Source organism: Homarus americanus, unplaced genomic scaffold (genome assembly GCF_018991925.1).
Source record: "Homarus americanus isolate GMGI-L3 unplaced genomic scaffold, GMGI_Hamer_2.0 scaffold43718, whole genome shotgun sequence".
Classification (NCBI taxonomy): Eukaryota; Metazoa; Arthropoda; class Malacostraca; order Decapoda; family Nephropidae; genus Homarus; species Homarus americanus.
The window spans coordinates 1-20,485 of record NW_024748480.1 but is presented as its reverse complement, the minus strand read 5'-3'; the positions used below and the strand labels follow the sequence as shown (position 1 = coordinate 20,485).

The 20,485-nt window shown below is 48.7% G+C and overlaps 1 protein-coding gene across 1 annotated transcript; it reads left to right on the top strand.

Moving 5' to 3' along the window:
• The first annotated feature begins 12,427 nt into the window (after positions 1-12,427).
• Positions 12,428-14,010, top strand: LOC121880265 (vegetative cell wall protein gp1-like). Its single transcript, XM_042387419.1, has 2 exons — positions 12,428-12,522; positions 12,951-14,010. The coding sequence occupies exons 1-2, from the start codon at positions 12,428-12,430 to the stop codon at positions 14,008-14,010; spliced, it is 1,155 nt and encodes a 384-aa protein (XP_042243353.1).
• Positions 14,011-20,485: the final 6,475 nt, after the last annotated feature.

Below are 20,485 nucleotides of genomic sequence, written 5' to 3'. Positions count from 1 at the left end.
GTGAAGTGGAGTGTGGAGGGTGGCAGTGGTGAAGTGGAGGTGGCAGTGGTGAAGTGGAGGTGGCAGTGGTGAAGTGGAGGTGGAAGTGGAGGTGGCAGTGGTGGTGGAGTGGGTGGTGAAGGGAGGTGGCAGTGGTGAGTGGTGGTGGTGGAGGTGGTGGTGGTGAAGTGGGTGGGAGGAGGTGGCAGTGGTGAAGTGGCAGTGAAGTGGAGTGGAGGTGGCAGTGGTGAAGTGGTGGCAGTGGTGAAGAGGAGGTGGCAGTGGTGAGTGGAGGTCGCAGTGGTGAAATGGAGGTGGCAGTGGTGAAGTGGAGGTGGCAGGAGGTGGTGGTGAAGTGGAGGTGGCAGTGGTGAAGTGGAGGAGGTGAAGTGGAGGTGGCAGTGGTGAAGAGGAGGTGGCAGTGGTGGCAGTGGAGGGTGGAGTGGTGAGGTGGAGTGGGTGGCAGTGGTGAAGTGGAGGTGGCAGTGGAGGTGGTGGTGGAAGTGAGAGAGGAGGGTGGAGTGGTGAAGAGGAGGTGGCAGTGGTGAAGAGGGGTGAAGGGAGAGGGAGGTGGCAGTGGTGAAGGTGGCAGTGGTGGCAGTGGTGAAGTGGAAGGTGCAGTGGTGAAGTGGAGGTGCAGTGGTGAAGTGGGAGTAGTGGTGAAGTGGGGGTAGTAGTGGTGAAGTGGAGGTCGCAGTGGTGAAAGTGGGTGAAGCAGTGGTAAAGTGGAGGTGGCAGTGGTGAAGTGGAGGTGGCAGTGGTGGAAGTGGAGGTGGCAGTGGTGGTGAAGTGGAGTGGCAGTGAGCAGTGGTGAAGTGGAGCAGTGGCAGTGGTGAAGTGGAGGTGGCAGTGGTGAGGAAGGTGGCAGTGGTGAAGTGGAGGCAGTGGTGAAGTGGAGGTGGCAGTGGTGAAGTGGAGGTGGCAGTGGTGAAGTGGAGGTGGCAGTGGTGAGTGGAGGTGGCAGGTGAGTGGGGTGGCAGTGGTGAAGTGGAGGTGGCAGTGGTGAAGAGGAGGTGGCAGTGGTGAAGAGGAGGTGGCAGTGGTGAAGTGGAGTGGTGGAGTGGAGGTGGCAGTGGTGAAGAATGGTAGTGGAGGCGGCAGTGGTGAAGTGGAGGCGGCAGTGGTGAAGTGGAGGCGGCAGTGGTGAAGTGGTGTGGAGGTGGCAGTGGTGAAGTGGAGGTGGCAGTGGTTAAGTGGAGGTGGCAGTGGTGAAGTGGAGGTGGCAGTGGTGAAGAGGAGGTCGCAGTGGTGAAGTGGAGGTCGCAGTGGTGAAGTGGAGGTCGCAGTGGTGAAGTGGAGGTCGCAGTGGTGAAGTGGGGGGTAGCAATGGTTAGGTGATAGTACTTACTTGTGATGAGGGGAGAGGTGATGGTAGTGGAGGGGTGATGGTAGTAGTGGTGAGGTATTAGCTGGAGGTTTTAGTAGTGAAGGTGGGATTGATTGGGTAATAGTGGTTTTAGTGAGGGGTAAGGTGGTGGTTGTAGTGGTTAAAGGTAGGGTGGTGATGATAATGGTAGTGCTATTAAGGTGGTGGTTGACTGGGAAATAAATTGATAATTGTGTAGGTGTGACAGGCTATAATTGCGTTCAAAACACCAGGTGTGGGTAGAACCATCATAGAAATCTTGAGAAAGGTGTTTGGAAAGCGATAATATGGATAACAAGAGTGTATTTGTTATTTATGACAGGGCGATATTATTGAAAGTCTTAGGAGAAGTACAGTTTGAGCTCGGAAGAGGATGGGATGGGTCAAGTGTAGGCATATAGAAGTAATAAGCATGTGGAGGAAGGAAATGTTTTGCTGCAATTATAAATATGAAATTACATTGTCGTTGGAAAACAAAGTAGGAAATAATAAAAATATATGGAATAATGGGAAATTCCTGAATGATGTACAAGATCCCAAAATTCGGGAAAATTGATCAAGTTTCAAATGAAAGTAGGATTACGTCAATGATGCATAAATATTTTCATGGCTTTTCAGTAATCTAATGGATGCAGAAGGAAGGATGATGATGAGGGGGAGAACGTTTGATTGATAGAAAACTGGGGAGCAAATGAAGAGGTGAATCAACTGCTCTTTACAGATGACAGTAATCGGAGTTACTCAAAGGAAAATTCGCCGCTATTGTTAATGAATGTGTTTGGGACAGTATGCAGTAGGAAAGAGTTAATAGTGACTCTGAGCAAACATAGAGTGATGAACAAAAGAAGAGAAGGAAAGTAGGACAAATGAACATTCGCTTAAATGGGGGCATAATGGACGAGGTGAGGTCCTTCAAACACTAAGTTGATGTGTTATTTATTGAAGCAATTACTAATGAATGGATCATAGGTCTGCTGACTGAATGGAGGCAAAGACAATGATGGAGGGAAATAGCTCACTATGTTGACTCCATAACTCAAAATACGAAAGGAGATGAGAAAGCCATAAAAGACGACCGATTACGGCTGACTAAGATCATTTGGACATATTCAGAGTTGGGGAACAAAAGGCTGGTAAAGGAGTGGATGGCCGGAGTGACACGGGAGGATCAAGTGGGTGTTGAAGGAAATGGATAGGAAGAAGAATCGTTTGTGTGTGTGTGTATGTTGCGCTGCCACCTCACCACATGAATCAACTCACGCGCAGCCATCATCCAGCTAATCATACCTCTTATTATCATCAAAACCCCCTATACCCCCAAAAGACCTATGGCGAAGGACGAGTGGCGACGGGGACAGGCAGAGACGACTGCCGTGAGTATCTAGTCACAACTCTGCACATGGGCGGCACAGATAAGATGGCCGTTTATGCATTGGGATCTAGGCAGCAGTGTAATCCGGTCCTGTTTGCGCGACTGAGCAGCCCTTTCGAGAAGCCACTCTGCTCACCCCACATGCCCTAAACATAGCCTGCCTAAAAAAAAACCTGACTGGGCAACAGCACCCTGTAAGGTCATCCTTATGAGGTTGAAAGCTCAATAAAAATCACAGATCCAAACAAAAACAAACTATACAACCTCTTTTGGTCGCTGCATTGAATGTCAAGACCCTTCTGCATACTTGCACAAATGAGTGCCCTGAAAGAAGAACTGTCCTTGTGGCAAAAGAGCTGGCTACGTATAATATCGACATAGCAGCCATTAATGAATCCCGGCTCCCAGACGAGGGACACCTCATAGAACGGGGGTTTGGAAATACCTTCTTCTGGAAGGGTAAGCCTGCTGTGGAGAGAATCCGCGTTTATGGAATTGGCTTTGCCATCCGTCAACGCATCCTACACAGGCTAACTGAAATGAATATTGGGATCAACGAGGGCCTCATCACGCTCCGAGTCCCACTGAATTACTCACGTCATGCCTTTTTCATCAGTGCATACGCCCCAACACTGGATGCAGAGGATGGCATCAAGGAGGCATTTTACGCCAATCTAGACAGAGTGCTAATCTCTATCCACAGAGAAAATAAAGTTGTTCTCCTTAGGGACTTTAATGCCAGAGTTGGCAGAGATACTGACATTTGGCGGGGAACCACAGGGAGAAATGAACTAGGCTAGTGTTATCCCAACGGCCTACTCCTCCTCAGCAACTTCACTATCACCAACACCTTGTTTAGACAGGCCGACAAGTTCAAGGGTTCGTGGTAACACCCACGATCCAAACACTGGCATCTCATTGACTACATCAGTCTCAGAGAAAGAGATCGCCGAGATGTCCTCATCACCCGTGCCAAGCGTGGCTCGGACCACTACGACACTGATCATCGGCTGGTCAGGTTCAAGCTCTTACTTCACGTTGCCCGAAAACGACGAAGGCAGCAAGCCTCAAGAAGAGGTTTTAACAATAAGCGTCTGAAGGATCCAGTGGTAGCACATGCCTTCAGAGTGTAGCTCGAACATGGGCTGATCAACAACCCGACAACGAACAACCCTAACCCCAGTGCCAAATGGGATATTCTCAACACTGTCATGACAAAAACTTGCAGAGAGAACCTCGGCCAGATCGAAAGAATACACCAGGACTGGTTTGATGAAAGTGACTCGGCAATCAATGTATTCATCAATTATACACGAGCTGCTTTAACTGACTGGCAGAACCACCCCAGTCTTGGACCAAAGCTGATGCCTTCCACAAGAAGAAAGCTGTGGCTCAGTGGAAACTTCGCAATCTAAAGAATGACTGGTTTAAAAATAAAGCATGTGAAACACAAAAATTTGCAGATGAACACAAGATGCGCGAATTTCTAAATTTCACCAAAACATTTTATAGGCCAATCACTCGTGGCGCAGCCCCCATCCGCTCATCTGAAGGTAACTCTATAGGTAAAGACGATGAAGGCCTCCTTCAGCGTTGGAAAGAGCATCGCCATTCACTGCTGAACCGAAACACTGATGTAGATGTCCTCATTACCCAGCAGGTCCCTCAGCATCCAGAGCTGACCCACCTCAGCTATCCTCCATCCCTAGATTAGGTAGCTACTGCCATCAAGTAGATGAAAAATAACAAAGCCTCATGGCCTGATGGAATGCCAGCCGAGGTGTATAAAGCAGGAGGACCTCTGCTTACCAACCGTCTCCATTTTCTTTGGGAAAATATATGGGAAAATGAGGAAGTCCCCCAAGCTCCTAAAGACGCTCCCATCATCAATATTTATAAGAAGGGAGACTGGTCAGACTGTGGCAACTACCACGGGATCTCGCTGCCGTCCGTAGCTGGCAAGATTTTTGCCCGAGTCCTCCTGAACAGACTTCTTCCTGAGGCGGAAAACTTCCTCCCAAGGCGGAAAACTTCCTCCCAGAATCTCAATGTAGCTTTAGACAATCACGTGGCACCACTGACATGATCTTTGCTACCCGCCAGATACAGGGAAAGAGCAGAGAACAGCGTCGTGACCTGTACATGGCTTTCATCGACCTAAACAAGGCCTTGGACCCGGTCAACAGGAAAGCCCTCTGGTGGACCTTCAGCCGTTTTGGCTGCCCCCCTAATTCCATCGCCATTGTGAGGCAACTGCACGATGGCATGAACGGCAGTGTCCTGCACAATGGTACCATATCTGAGTCCCCCCCCCCTCTCCAAACGGTGGTTAAACAAGGGTGTGTACTGGTACTAACACTCTTTTTCATTTTTGGGGCTGCCTTCCTTACTTGTGCCAGTTCCAATTTATCCGGCGGCGTGGACATCGAGTACCGGATAAAGGATCTTTTCAACATAAGACAACTCCAGGCAAGAATAAAGGTGTCGGCAGCTTCCATTACTGAACTTCAGTATGCAGACGACCTCACTCTTGTTGCTCACACTGAACGCAACCTACAGGTGATCCTGAACGCCTATGCAGATGCACATGCACACTTCGGCCTTGAGGTGAATGTACGTAAAACCCAGATTCTCTTTCAGCTGGCCTCTGGTTCAGCCACATCTCCACCATCCATTAAGCTTAAAGGTACTACCCTCTCTTAATGTTACCCACTTTCGGTATCTCTGCTCCCACCTATCCACCACTGCGGACATCGATGAAGAGATTCAGCATCGGATCACATGTGCATTTCAAGCCTTTGGTAGACTCAGAAACCGTGTCTTCAGATGAAGGGAGCTGAAAGTATTATCTACAAAGTTACTCGTATATCGAGCAGTGGTTCTCCCTACCCAGCTATTTGGCAGTGAGACATAGGTCACATATAGGAGGCACCTCAAGGCACTTGAAAACTTTCACCAACGTAGTCTATGTTCCATCATCCGTGTTCGCTGGGAAAACAAGAGAACAGATGCCAGTATTCGTGTTGACACCAACTGTAGCAGCATCGAGGCTACCATTATCCATCAACAACTACACTGGACTGGCCATGTTACCAACGTGGACGACAGTAGACTGCTAAAGCAGCTACTTTACAGTCATCTAACGAATAGTAAACGTAACGCCGGCGGGCAACTAAAAAGGTATAAGGATAGTCTTAAGGCAAACCTGAAAAAGTGCCAAATCGATTCCCCTCACCTGGGAGTCGATTACTCAACATCGTAACGCTTGGAGGAGCACCACACGAGAAGGTGTCAATACGTTCAAGTTAGCCCGACTGAAAACCGAGGCAGACAAGCGCCAACGCCGAAAAGACGCTGCTCCCGCCCCTCCCGCACTCGATGTAGCCCTCCACATGTGCAACTCCTGTGAACGACTCTGCCGGTCCCGTATCGGCGTCTTTAGTCACCTCAAAACTCACCAATGAAGGTGACATCCCTAATAAGTCATATCATTGTATCATAGCTGGATGATCGTCATACTCGATTGCGAGTGACAGCAAAGTAGTAGTAGTGTCTGTGTATGTGTAGGAATGGACGTGGTGCTAATGGATGAGGCTGGGTTGTAATAAGTGACAGGTAAACCAGATAGAACTCTTGGGGATATACTGTGGAAGGGGAGCCCTACAGTAGATCACATGCTGTTCGGGGAAAGATTTGTTAGTGAAAATAAATAGGTCCTAATTTTTAGACAGCTGGAAATCATACAGAACTCTTATGTAAATGATAGTGACATGTGAAATCATACAAACAATTTTTTCTAGACGGGGAACCAAAGGATAGTCAGAAGAAAACTACAAATGAAATGAATGACCGGGGGAGAACAGCAGCCACAACAAACTTCGTGTGTTAGGCAGGCACCGCTTTAAAGTTGGCTTAGAATTAAAGTCTGGCGGTGTTGCTGGGGGGAAGAGTGTGTTGTACAATGCTTCATTAGATAGATAGGGTAGAATCAAAGGCATTTCGTCTTATTAACTGTTCTCCTTTATTGACACTCTTTCTTCCCTTTCTTTTCGGCGCAATATTACTTCACACTCTCTCTTTTACAGGCACTTTAACGGGCAATGTTTGGTGGATTTGGCATCCTGTGTACCGCCGGCAAGGCCGTGGGCTCGTAACACACGTCTTGCCCACGGTGCCCACCGTTTCTCTGTGCATGTTGGTCACACTAGAATAACCCGTTATAGTACCTCCTTCTTTCTTCACACAGTCAAACTGTGGAATGATCTGCCTTCTTCTATGTTTCCACACTTATACAATCGGTCTCACTTTAAAAAGATGGTTTTCCGGCATCTTCGTGGTGTAGAGAAACAGTCTAACTTTTTTCTTTTCTTTTTTTTTAATTTCTTTCTGTTCTTATATTTTCACCCCACTAGGGTGAGCTAATTCCCGTAAAAAAAAACACTAAAGAACGATAGTAATAAACAATACACCTTTAAATTTTATTGCGAAGAAGAAAATATGAATTTAACTGTTAAATTCTATCATATCTCTCGGTAAATATTGTGTGACGTGAATATGTCAAGGACTACAGTCACCTGAGCCCTTGACAACGTATTCCTAATTACTTCTACCCCCTTCAGGAGGGAGACATCATTTTTCTCATATCTCTTCTTTCTTTTTTATTACTCTTTCTTCCTTCCTTTTTTTCTATCTTTGTTTGTTTGTTTGCAAACGATGAACAATTTAATCTTCATTCCTGCAATCAATCAATTCATTTAATTAGAAATTATCACACTTCTACCTTGGTCCAATACCCCCGGAGATATTATTTCTTTCTTTCTTTTTTTTTCTTGGTGTGAAGAGTAAGGTCTTTTCAAGGATGTAAAGATTAAACGCCAAGCAAACCCACCCACTCAAAAAATTATATAGAGAGAGAGAGAGGCTGTTCTGTTGTTATGAGGAGTGTTTTTCTTTACCTTGAACTCCACAGCCTGATTTTCAAAAGGTGAGTTCAGGTATATTTAGTCATACTATAGAGATAAAATATTACTAAAACTCCTAACTAAAGGGGTTCTGATCCAATGTGCCGGGAATTGGTACAGTTACCTTGGTATACAATTTAAAAATCTTATGAATAGTTTTGGGATATATGTTTCGTTTTGGTCACTTTACAGGGGTCAAAGTTCACCAGAAAGGCTCAGTTTTGGGTATTGTGGCCATATTTCCTCTGCATTTCAACCAATTCACCCGAGACAGTTCGAACACGCCTCACTACAACCCTATACACGAATATATACACACTTAGATTTTTAGTTACTTTACCGGGATCAAATATCAACTAACAAGCTCAATTTGGGTTTATTTTGGCCCATTAAAATTATAGCCCAAAACAAGTCATATGAGACTGAAACCAGGAGACGTGTTTCATTCGCTTCTGGGTGATGTCGCCTTTAAGTAAGAATATAACACTTCCTGACTTGTACTTCATTTATAAAGCAACTTGCACTCAACATCTGAAAAAATACAAGGACTCAAAAATTACACTTCCTCACTGCCGTAATAAATCACCGCAGTTTATCATTGATTGGGTGTAAATGAATTTAGATGGTCAGAAGTTTCACAAGCTGGAAGTATTGACAGAAGAGGCGTGGTTTCTCCTAGATGTTCTTGTTGACCGATGGTGGGTACACGATGGTGGCATTATTGGGGTAGTAGTTAGTCATGATGGCAACTGTGGAAGTTTCTATATATAAGGAGGGAGGGCGAGTACAAAGTACATGTCCCTCTGGATATGTAATGCTGAAATGCTTGTAACTGTCTTTTCGGTGAAGGCCTGTCTCTGAACAGGGGTAGTTTTAGTCAGTGGCTGGCCTCTTCAATAAAATATATATTTCATAATCGTTTAAGTAGATATTTAAATATCATAATGTCTTTAATCATAATTTTCTGCTACAACTTTTCGAAAATGAAAACCTTTAAGTGAATACAGCATCTCGTGAATTTTAACTGCCACGAAGCCAACTGAACTAGATACAATCTATCAATCAATCAATCGTCAGCCCTAACCTATTCAGTTTTCCGAGTAAGAATGTCAAAGTCAATCGTATTTTACATAAGGAGTGATCGACGCCGCTTATACCCAAATAGCTAAGCACTGTTTGTGTAAGTACTGTACAGCGTTCACTTCACATAGGGCAGCACTAACGTTGGCTGTTACAATGTTCAGTGCTCAGCTCCTGTATGGGTTATTGTGGTTTTAGTGAGGGTCTTGCAGTGTTCTGGCTGACTTCATTGGTGCATAAGTGTTAAGTGACCATCTGTGTAAAGTGTGGTGCCAATATCTAGTGTCCGTGACCAGTTACGAGTGAATCATTTAAAGTTCCCTCGTGATAATGCCGGCCGCAGCTGGCTACATATTCTCTTCTAGATTGGGAACTAAAGACCTTAAGGGTACATAATTTTAGTCAAAATAATTCCTCCTTACCAGATCACGTGAGAGCCCCAACTTTGTTGACATTCAAACCCAGGTGTGTCCTCACTCACCACACTAAACTACAGTATAGCTAACCACTGCTGACTGCCTCGCATGTTACTCGTGGACCACACATTATTGCGCGGCGCAATCAGTAACAAAAGGTGAGTGTTTCTGTGTGTTGGAGCTATGTTTGTTGTCTATGTTGGCATAAATAGTGTAAGGCTTCCAAACTCTGAAGTGAATGGACCAATCTCGTCAGATTCCCCCCCCCCTTCAAACCTGCATCTCGGTCAGTCGAGATTCACCTCGGACGACTCGGCGAACCTCAGAAAGGGCTCCACCATTAAGGTGGCGGCACACTGCGCACTTTCCTCTAAACATGTTGCCCGTTTTGTTGGCCGTCGGCCAAAACGCCCAGCAGGCAGCAGGATTTCGGCTGATGCTAGAAATGGACGGGGATCTTTGCTGGCCGCATTAGTACTCAAATGAGCTTCATATAATTTCAAGTAAAAATTTAAATAAATCGTGGAACAATGATAATTTAAAATATAACACAAAAACGTCGACATACTTCTATTTATTCGTCACTTTAAAACGTCTTTAGTATTATTCAATCATTATTCAGGGACTTCTTTGACCAGCTAGCCTCCGCCACTTTTCAAGAAACTTCACGACGCACCCATTGTCTTTTCTTTAGTTTTTGCAAACGCCCCACTTGCTTTAGCAATCTAATATAGTATAGGACTAGCCCTGTGTCTGTCTGTCTGTGCAGCCAAAACGGCACAATCGTTTTTCATCAAACTCGGTGGAAAAATCGAAAACAAATCTTAGAGTGGAACAAACCTGGTCCCATGTCGATGGTTTCTTTAGGAAGTCATTAATTAACCATTTTATTTACGCTGGAAAACAATGCAAGTCTAAGGACTTGGCGCACCCTCATTCGCTGTCAGCCCACGATTGCAGTTATCGTACGGCTCCCTCCTACCCCCACTTTTTTCTTAGCCTACTTTTTTTTAATGTTGTTTGGATTAGTAAAGGAAGGAAGATGAGTAAATAGAAGAGTAAAGAAGGGGAAACAGAAAATAGTTTGAGATAACAGATGGGGGGGGGGGGAGCTGAGTTTCATCATGTGTCTGGATGCGCAGTTTCTACGTTACCAGACCATTTTCGGACCTTACAGTACAGTTACAGTGTGTACAGTATATACTTATTCCTGCAGCTGACTGTACATGGAAAAGGAGAAGAGAGAAAAAGATAATAACAGGAATGCATGGAGAAGATAGAAAGGGAGAAGAGAAGGAGAAGAAGAGAGTCTGAAGCATTATTATCCTTAAGAGGCGAGGAAAGGAGATGGGAGAGAGGAATAGTGAGAGGTGGAGGTATGAATGGAGAGATGGAAAGACAGAATAAGAATGGTATAGGAGGAGACAAGAGGAGGAGACAAGGGAAGGACAGTGATAAGTAAAACAAAAATCAGAACAAGTATTTGGATGATAACATGTAGAAATTAGTCAGTTAAATGTAGGTAAAAAGAGTAAGAATAATGAGATAAAACATAAAGAAGAAAGAGACACATATAACAACCACGACCATGATTATAACAACCACGACCATGATTATAACAACCACGACCATGATTATAACAACGACGACATGATTATAACAACCACGACCATGATTATAACAACCACGACCATGATTATAACAACCACGACCATGATTATAACAACCACGACCATGATTATAACAACCACGACCATGATTATAACAACCACGACCATGATTATAACAATGACGACCATGATTACTAACAACCACGACGACCATAACAACCACGATTATGATTATACCATCTCACCAACGATTATTGATAATTCACGACCATGATTATACCATACGACTATGATTATAAACAACCACGACTATGATATGACTATGATTATAACAACCGACTATGATTATAACAACCACGACATCATAACCACGACTATGATTATAACAACCGACTATGATTATAACAACCACGACTATGATTATAACCACGATCATGATTATAAAACCACGACTATGATTATGACAACCACGACCATGATTATAACAACCACGACCATGATTATAACAACCACGACCATGATTATAACAACCACGACCATGATTATAACAACCACGACCATGATTATAACCACGACCATGATTATAATAACCACGACCATGATTATCTCATATACTATAGGAATAGCTGTGTGTGTGTGTGTGTTCTCGGCAGCCGAAACGGCACGATCGTTTTTCATCAAACTTGGTGGAAAAATCGTAAAAAATTCATAGAGTGGAACAAACCTGGTCCCATGTCGATGGTTTCTTTAGGAGGGCATTAATTAACCATTTTATTTACACTGGAAAACGATGTCGCTGTACACTGTCAGCCGGCCGGAGGTTGCGCGCTAGCCAAGCACGAGCGTTCGAACTTTCACGCTTTGGTAAACTATACCACCGGACTCGCCACCGGGCACGAAGGGCCCACGATCACTTGATGAAGAACTATAGCACAATCCTGTAAGGCCTCAACTGTAGTAACAGAATTCATTGCGAACCTCTTCTAAATGATTTGTTGTGTTCGTTGCGTTGGGCAGACGCGCCAACAAAATATCCCAATCTGACGCCGCCTTATACTCACTTCGTGGTACCCATCAGTGATGGTCACAGATTTAAAAAAAAAATTAAGTATCACCTAACCTGGTGTGACCTGCCTCGAAGGCAAATGACCGAATGACGACACGAAAATAAAATTGAAATAAATAAGAACCTTAATTCCCTACATCAACTTAAAATCACAAAAGAGAAACATAATCTGTCTCCTTACCTGCCACCCCTTTTCTCAATGCTAACACCTGCTACAGCGTGAAGTCAGTCTCCCGGCTTTCATATTTTGCTCCGAGCGTAGAAAATATTAACGTAGACATTAAACAGTTCTTGACGTTGATATTAAATAGAGCATCATGAAATTTTGCTGGCGTTAATAATATTTGGACTGACAGACATTCGGCCGTGGGAGAGATGGTCCACAGGTAAAGGTCAATTAGCGACTAGGATAATTAATTACTGATCACCTGAGAGGCTTTTGAGGATGATTGGTTAACCCTTTGAGGGAGGTGCCTTTGCCTTTCGAGAACAATGGTTTAACCCCATTTAAAATGATTTTGCCTTTGAGAATGATAGTTCAACCCTTTAAGGATTATGGTTTTACCTTTTGAGGACGATGGGTGTAAAGGCCTGGCCTGTAGGATACAAATACCTTGCCAACCTAGTCAGGATCTTATCAAAGGAAAGTCAAGAACCATGGGTTTTCAAGGGGTAATGAACAACCGGAAATAAGCACAAAAGTTTAACTCTGTCACCACTCACACAAACATTTGACTGGAGTCAAACACAATTACTAAAACAAAGCATAATATATCAAACAAAGTACTGTTATTTCATACGGCTGAAGATGAATCTTCCTTCTAACCAGCACTGTAGAATGTTCTAGTAACGCGGTGATCCGCCCCTCATCAGGGTGAGGTCCGAGTGCAACAGTCGGTCTCGCCTACAAAACTCTCAGGCGTCCGCTCTCAGGGAGAAGGTCCAGGGCAGCTTCCTCACTTGGCGTTGGTGGGCGATGTCTTGCCACACAAGAGATGCCAGGGCACGGACGGTGGATAGGGCGTGGGGGAAGTGGTGATCACGGGGCAGCCGTGGCAGTAGCTGGAGTAAGTAACCGGAGTTAACATCGAAGAGTGAAGGACCGAGGAATACGCCCCAAGAACCTCCGATGAGTACACAACCAGAGAAGGAATAGAACAGCAGGGTGAAGTAACAGCTGTGGTGAAGGCTGGATCGTGTCTGACCGGCGACGTACCAGCAGCGGCCTTCTCACCTGTCCCCCCGTCCGCGTGCGTCTGTTCCCCTGCCTCCTGTCCCTATACCCCCGCCTCTGTCCCCGCCTCCGTCCCCACCCCCGCCTCGTCCCCACGCCTCCGTCCCCACCCCCGCCTCCGTCCCCACCCCCGCCTCCGTCCCCACCCCGCCTCCGTCCCCCACCCCCACGCCTCCATTTCCCCGCCTCCGTCCCCACCCCCGCCTCCGTCCCCACCCCGCTCGTCCCCACCCCCGCCTCCGAGTCCCCACCCCCGCCTCCGTCCCCACCCCCGCCTCCGTCCACCCCCCGCCTCCGTCCCCACCCCCGCCTCCGTCCCACTTGCCTCCGTCCCCCCGCCTCCGTCCCACACGCCTCCGTCCCCACCCCCGCCTCCGTCCCCACCCCCCGCCTCCGTCCCCACCCCCGCCTCCGTCCCACCCCCAGTTCCGTCCCCCACCCCCGCCTCCGTCCCACCCCCGCCTCCGTCCCACCCCCCGCCTCCGTCCCCACCCCCCGCCTCCGTCCCACCCCCGCCTCCGTCCCCGCCTCCGTCCCCGCCCCCCCGCCTCCGTCCCCACCCCCGCCGTCCACCCCCGCCTCCGTCCCCACCCCCGCCTCCGTCCCACCCCCCGCCTCCAGTCCCCCGCCTCCGCGTCCCCACCCCCGCCTCCGTCCCACCCCCGCCTCTCCGTCCCCACGCCCGCCTCCATCCCCACCCCCGCCTCCGTCCCCACCCCTCGCCTCGTCCCCCACTCCCCGCCTCCGTCCTACCCCGCCTCCGTCCCCACCCCCGCCTCCGTCCCCACCCCGCCTCCGCCCCCCGCCTCCGTCCCCACCCACCCTCCGTCCCCGCCTTGCCTCCGCCCCCCGCCTCCGCCCCCCGCCTCCGCCACCCCCGCCTCCTGGCCGCCTCCGCACCCTTCACCCCCAGAGTGGGACCGTGAACAAGTGGATGAGCAGCGGACAACCTAACCGCTCGTTACAGCCCTTACAATGGGTTAACCTATTCTATATGAGGATTTAAACGTTTAAGATGACAGTTTAACCTTTTGAAGATGAGAGTTTAACATTTTGAGGACGATGGTTTAACTACTTTAGGCATATCGTTTAACTCTGAGGACTATGGCTTTAGCCCTCAGAGAAAGATGATTTAACGCCTGAAGACGATGATTTAACTCTTTAAGGACGATGATCTAGCACCTTCAGGACGATGATCCAACTCCTTGAGGACGATGATCTAGCTCCTTGAGGACGATGATCTAACTCCTTGAGGACGATGTTCTGACTCCTTGAGGACGATGATCTGACTCCTTGAGGACGATGATCTGACTCATTGAGGACGAGGATTTGACTCCTTGAGGACGGTGAACTCACTCCTTGAGGACGATGATCTAACTCCTTGAGGACGATGAGCTTAACTTTTTGAGTCATTAACCAGTATCATCTTTTATTTGTCTTGAGAGAACAGGTATGGTTTGTGTAGGGAAGACTATGGTCACAAGATGGCGCTGGCCATCAGTCAGTCTGGGGTATAACTGGCCGGTCTTAGTAACTAGTATGTGGAGACCTGTGATTGGTCCGGGTCGGGAGGTAGAAAATCTGGTATGCTCCAGAGCCAGTTACGGAGCTGTGAAGTCAACATCTGGTCTCCTGTCTCCTAAACCTTAAGGGTCGAGTGTTAGTGTACTCTTATTGGTCCAGAGTTATTATAGTTTATATGGTGATGTTTAGGATTTAGTGATTATATATTATAGTGTAATAGTTAGGATTTATTGTTCATTTATTATTACTTGAGTTTTCTGATTTCTTTTGTTTGTATAGATATGTACATACCAAGATATGTGAACACGCCTGACACCAGGACTCTTGTTACCATTCATTGTACCATTTATTCACATGTCTGTATTACTACATATTATTATAGCATGTCTGATGTCCATGCTTATGTCTAATGCCTATGTTCATTTACTATGTCCCGATGTACTATGTCTGTACCGCGCTAGTCGAGTAATTAGAAGACCTCATTTATTGTCCTAGTAATGTCTAGCAACTCTCTTTGCCTGTTTTGGCATTTCCCTCGTTGTACTCCTACTACGGTCAGGGGTCCCTAATGTCCTTTCTATATCAGTTGGCTATATATCTTGTACACTTATTGAATATTTCCTGCTCGTCTTGGTAGTTTCAAGAACCTTGTCTGGGATTATCCTCCACACCACATGGCAGTTTGAATGGCTCCAGCATTGGGAAGCTTTGGCCTCAAGTGGCCCCGTCTGTTTCCGGCCTCGTCTGTTTCCTTGAAATATACTCCATTCCCTGGTTTAAGAGTGCTTGACCTTGTGAAGTGCCCTAAGTGAAGTGCAGTGCCTTTCATGTCTCTTTGCTATTTCTGCAGCCTACAAGTGAGCCTTTATTGTTTCAAGACATAAACATACCCCTCATCCACGGAGGCTCGTAAGCCTGCCGTTCTTTTGGAGTAATGTAGCATCTCCTTGGGCGCTGGAGGAATACGGCCATCCGCCTCTCTCACTTCTAAATATTTGCAGTCAGTGCTCTTTTACGCAGCCAGTTCCTGCTGTAAGCAAATCCGTGTTGAAAATAGCACTTCACCTTATTCTCCTTGTTTTATCATAGACAATATAAGCACGGATGTTGACCTGTGGGAATTTGTATGGGATTTATGAGGAAGACGACGTATCCTGGTTCCTCCACACCCCCTCACTTTATCACGGGCTTAAATTCAGGATGGAGCCGGGATATACGCCGGTTAATCCGCCCTAAAAGTTTCTCAGAGAGGCCCAAAGACGTGTTCAGTTGAGGCGACGTCGAGATTGTCGGGAGCGAGAGGAATCAGCTTACGCCTTCGCTTCATTATGGCATAAGCTGATAACCGCAAATTCTGGACCTATTGGTTAATTTGTGGGAACGGCTTCACCAGCTGCCTACTCGCCAGCTTTGGCCTCTTCCGTATCCTTCGAACGCCTCCTCACGTCACCTGTCTCCTAGGTAGCCTCAGTGTCTTCTCATACCTGTTCCGTCTCAACTCTCGTCGCTCTCGTGCTCCTCCACCGCCTGCCGTCTGAGTACCCTGCACAGCAAGTCTTGTTCATGTCTACCTCTTCAATCTGGTCGACATATCAGTATGCAGTCAATGGCGACGTCGTTTGAACTTTGCTGTTATGTCTGACCTCTCTGAATGCCCTCATAAACAACTCATTTTCGGTAAGATCGGTGTTTACTCGATGTTCGCGCCTCTGAGACACGCTAATATCACGCTCACAGGTCAGTGACAGGGGTTTAAACGTTGCAGGAGTCATTTTCCGTGGCCTCCGCGATGAAGCTTTGCGTCGTGAGCTGCTATCTCTGAAAACAAGCTTTTTGAGAGTCATTCTCGGACTTCATTGGCTTAAGGATCCTGGCGGGGTGGACCTATGTTACAGGCGATCCTTAACCTGTGGATCTGGCTCGAGATGATCTTGCTGATGGATTGTATTGGCGAGGACGCTGAAACTCTCACCCTCAGCGCGCCTCTTCCCTCACCGACTTCGTCACCTGTTGCAGGTCGTGTGGGGCTAAGAAGTTGCCTCAGCCATACTCATCGCCATCTCAGTCACCGTCTCCTTACAAGAGGTCAACGCAGTTGCGACGGAGTCTCCACATCCCCGTCGCAGTCACAGTTTCTGTTCTCTGAATCCTGCAAACTGTCAGCGTATGGTCGGGAAAGCGCCCTGCGTGTATGTATGTCGAAACTGTGGGTTTAAGGCCGTTGGCCCGCCTCGATGTCCTGTTATGGCCTCATGCGTTGCAACAAACAGAGACTTCGCCAGGTGTTGCGGGTCACCAAGCCTCCATCTCCGGGTGAGCGATCTCTTCACAGCCCGACGAACGTCACCACCGTCTCCGGGTGGCAAGGGATGCCGGCGCGTGGATGATACTCGAGTGACAGGTCCCCAAAGCCCGTCAATGTTCGTCTGTCTACGGTATAGCTTTCTTCGCCTCCTGATGATACTGACTGCAGACGCGGACATCCGCGGTGATTGAGCCAACACCTGAACGCCCTCAACATCCCCAGGAAGTAGCCTGTCACCCACATCATGAACAACGTGCTCACAGCGGACGGGTCACGATGTCTCCCTTTGGGTTGCTTCGAGCAACACTACAGCTCCGGTCCCAAGTCTTGCCCTTACAGTCCACGTCCGCCAGGGGAGCATTAAGCCCCTCTCCCCGTCATGTGGCCATTGTCGGGACTTGGCCGTAGATGCTCGTCAGTTCCCAAAGCCCATCCTCGTAGCGACACCTCAACAGGTGTGCAGAATGCAGCCATGACCACACCTGCTGCCGCCCGGGGTTCTTTTCTCCAGTTCAGCGACGTCCTTTGTCTCCCAAGCCCGACCTCCAGAAGACGCCGCTCAAAGAAGATGACAGGCCCTACGATGATCCACCTCAAGCCTGGCGCGACGCCTTTCGCCATCACACCCAGGCCTATCCCTTTGCCCATACAGCGAAGCTCGATTACTCTGGTGCAACCAGGGATCATCAGACGCCGCCAGTGAGAGCCCTCGAGTGGTGCCACCCTATGATGTTGGCACCCAAGCCTGTAGGTGTCGCATCTGGTGGACCTCACCATCTCCAGCTTCATAGTCTCCCGTCCGCCATCCATCGCTTCATGCATCAAGCAGTCGCAGCGTCACCCCGTCTGCAAGTTGCCACGGCGGATGCACTACTGTAAGTGACCTGGCCGGAAAGATCGCCACCTACCACATTCATCGCCCCTACGGCCGCTTCCCCGCTTACTGCGCGGACCCATAGGCTTCGCAGCAACGAAGTGCGTACTGCCTCCCGTGGATGTGGCTCTGCGGTCACCAACTGCGTGAAGGTCGTAGATGACATCCCCTGCTCTTCGACGATGATCTCCCGCAGACCAGTTAATGCCCAGTACTCACCGAATATGAAATGGTATCTCCCTGAACAAATAAATTTGGTCGCCCTTTAAGTTAACTACTGCGGCTACAACTTGTCTCGCCGGGGGATCTCCAGCTGATGAGGAAGGGTCAAGGCCATCAGGGACTTCCCTGCCCCAAAGCGCTCCTTCCTCTGGACTTCTGACCACGAGCCTAGCGTTCGGGAATAATGAAAGGCGTTGCTGTACCCCCAGCCTTGGCACCCTTCGACCCGTCCTTACCAGTGGTCCTCCAGACCGGCACTCCGTCTACTCTGACCTCCGGATATACCCTCCTTCAAAGACCCACGGCCAGGGCAGACTGCGCTTATCGAGTGTCAGGTTTCCTGACGGACAGGAGACCGGAATGCGCCACCATCGAACTAGAGATGCTGGCGATCGCCTGGGCTTCCTCATGAAATGCCGCCTTCCTGTTCGGCGCGGGCATTCACCCTCATAGCCGGACCATCGCCCGTCATACCCATCCTCAATCACTACCACGTTGGGCGCCATCAATCTACCGCCTCCAGCGCCTCAAAAGACCGCCCCTTACGTCTTTACAGCTGTGTGGTGCGCAGGGAAGCTACTGTGTGCATACCAGGCCTTCCTCTCGAGCCCTGTTAGTCGCCCCACACCTGAAAGATGAAATCGACTGTACCACGGCCTGCGCGGCTCACGTTCGGTCTTTAAGTGACACACCACAGCCACTTCTCCCCTTTGACCAAGGGCAACGGCGACCCCGCCCTCCATCGAAGACGATAGGACTCTCCGGAGCTTCGCATCGCGCCGCTCAAAGACCCGGCATCGTCCAACTCCTGCGACTCGTCTCCGCTGGATTCCCCACCGCCTTCCTTATTCACGCCTCCGCCCTCTCCCTTCTGGAAGCTAAAGGATAGCCTCTATCGCAGACGGAAGCTGGTGTTATGCAAGCCCCAAGATCGTCGTTCCGCTGCCTCCGCTGGCGCACCTTATCCCGCCTCCATGACAGCCGTGGCGTTGAAGCCTACCAGGCGCAGAGCCCGTCAGACCATCTTCTTCTGGCCTGGAAATATTGGCCGCCCGATAATAGAAGCTGCGGTTGAGCCTGTGAGCCTTACCCGCTAACCAGCCCAGCCAGCAACAGGCACACGTACCTGTGCAAGCGACCTCCCCATGGCCCTTTGAGTCGTGTCATGAAACTTCTTTAATGGCGGAAAGTCTTCCTGGTAGTGCGCCGACAGGCTCTCTGGATGGCCCGTGGTAGTTCCCTGTGGTCAGGACACCACCTCTTCCAGAATCATCCGGATGTTTTGTTGCTTCTTCCGGGGAAGTCAGAATTTTCTCCGCCTCCGAACCGGCAGTGGGCCCCCGTTCCAATAACCGCGAGGATTAAGAGCGCCCGAGCAGCTGGGCGTCCTGTCGTCCACCTCCCCTCATTACCCGCCCAGGCAGATATTTACGCCCGAGAGCAGCCGGTAAAGTCAAATAAAATACCTCATCCTCAAGACGCTGGTAAGAGAACCTGGGACTGCAAGGGGAGACTGCGACAGGGAGCCTACTGGAACTCGTAACACCCTACCCCTGCGGGCAGCTCTCCTGCCCAGGTGTTGTATGGCCGCCCCTTCGTGCCTATTATTGCCTGCACTGATCCTTCTTAGATGAATAGCAGATCAAAGCGGGGCCAGGTGTGAAACGCCCGTGAAGGCTACCCGGACGCCCAAGTGACCAAAGCCACTATGATGACGCCGCTTCGCCCCTTCCCAGGTTGGCCGTCCCGGCCAGCAAGTACGAATCCAGGACCCGACGTCACACCGCTGGGACAAGGTTGAAGAAGAATGCGTCGCCAGAACCGTGTAGTCTCGTTAAATACCAAGTCCGCTCCCAGTGGTGGTGTGTGGTGGCGGAAGCAAGCGCCATCTCCGCCCAGTGCCATCTCTAGTGGCGAACCGCTTCCTCCCGTCCCCTGTGTCCCTTGCCCAGACCAGGTGAAAGGTGATCAGTTGATCCTCCCATTGTCCCTCGCCGCTCCCCGACTCATGGAAAAAGTCCGTAGCCGCTCGAGATTGCACTACGAGCGTAAGGGGAGGGAGGGTGTATAGATATGTACATGCCAAGATATGTGAACCGCCTGACGCCAGGACTCTTCTTTGCCATTCATTGTACCATTTATTCACATGTCATATTACTACATATTATTTATAGCATGTCTGATGTCTATGCTTATGTCTATCACCTATGTTCATTTACTATATGTCGATGTACTATGTCTGTACGCTAATTAGAGTAATTAGAAGACCTCATTAATTGTCCTAGGAATGTCTAACGCTCCTTTGCCTAGCTAGCTAATTTCCCTCTCAGATCGGCCTCGGCCTACCCTCACGATCCGAGTGCCTGTGTCGCTCCTGTATCAGTTGTTATCTTGATCTTGTACCTTATTAGATATATCTACTGCCGTGCCCTGGAGTTTCCAGAACTTGTCTGGGATTGCATCCACCACACACCAC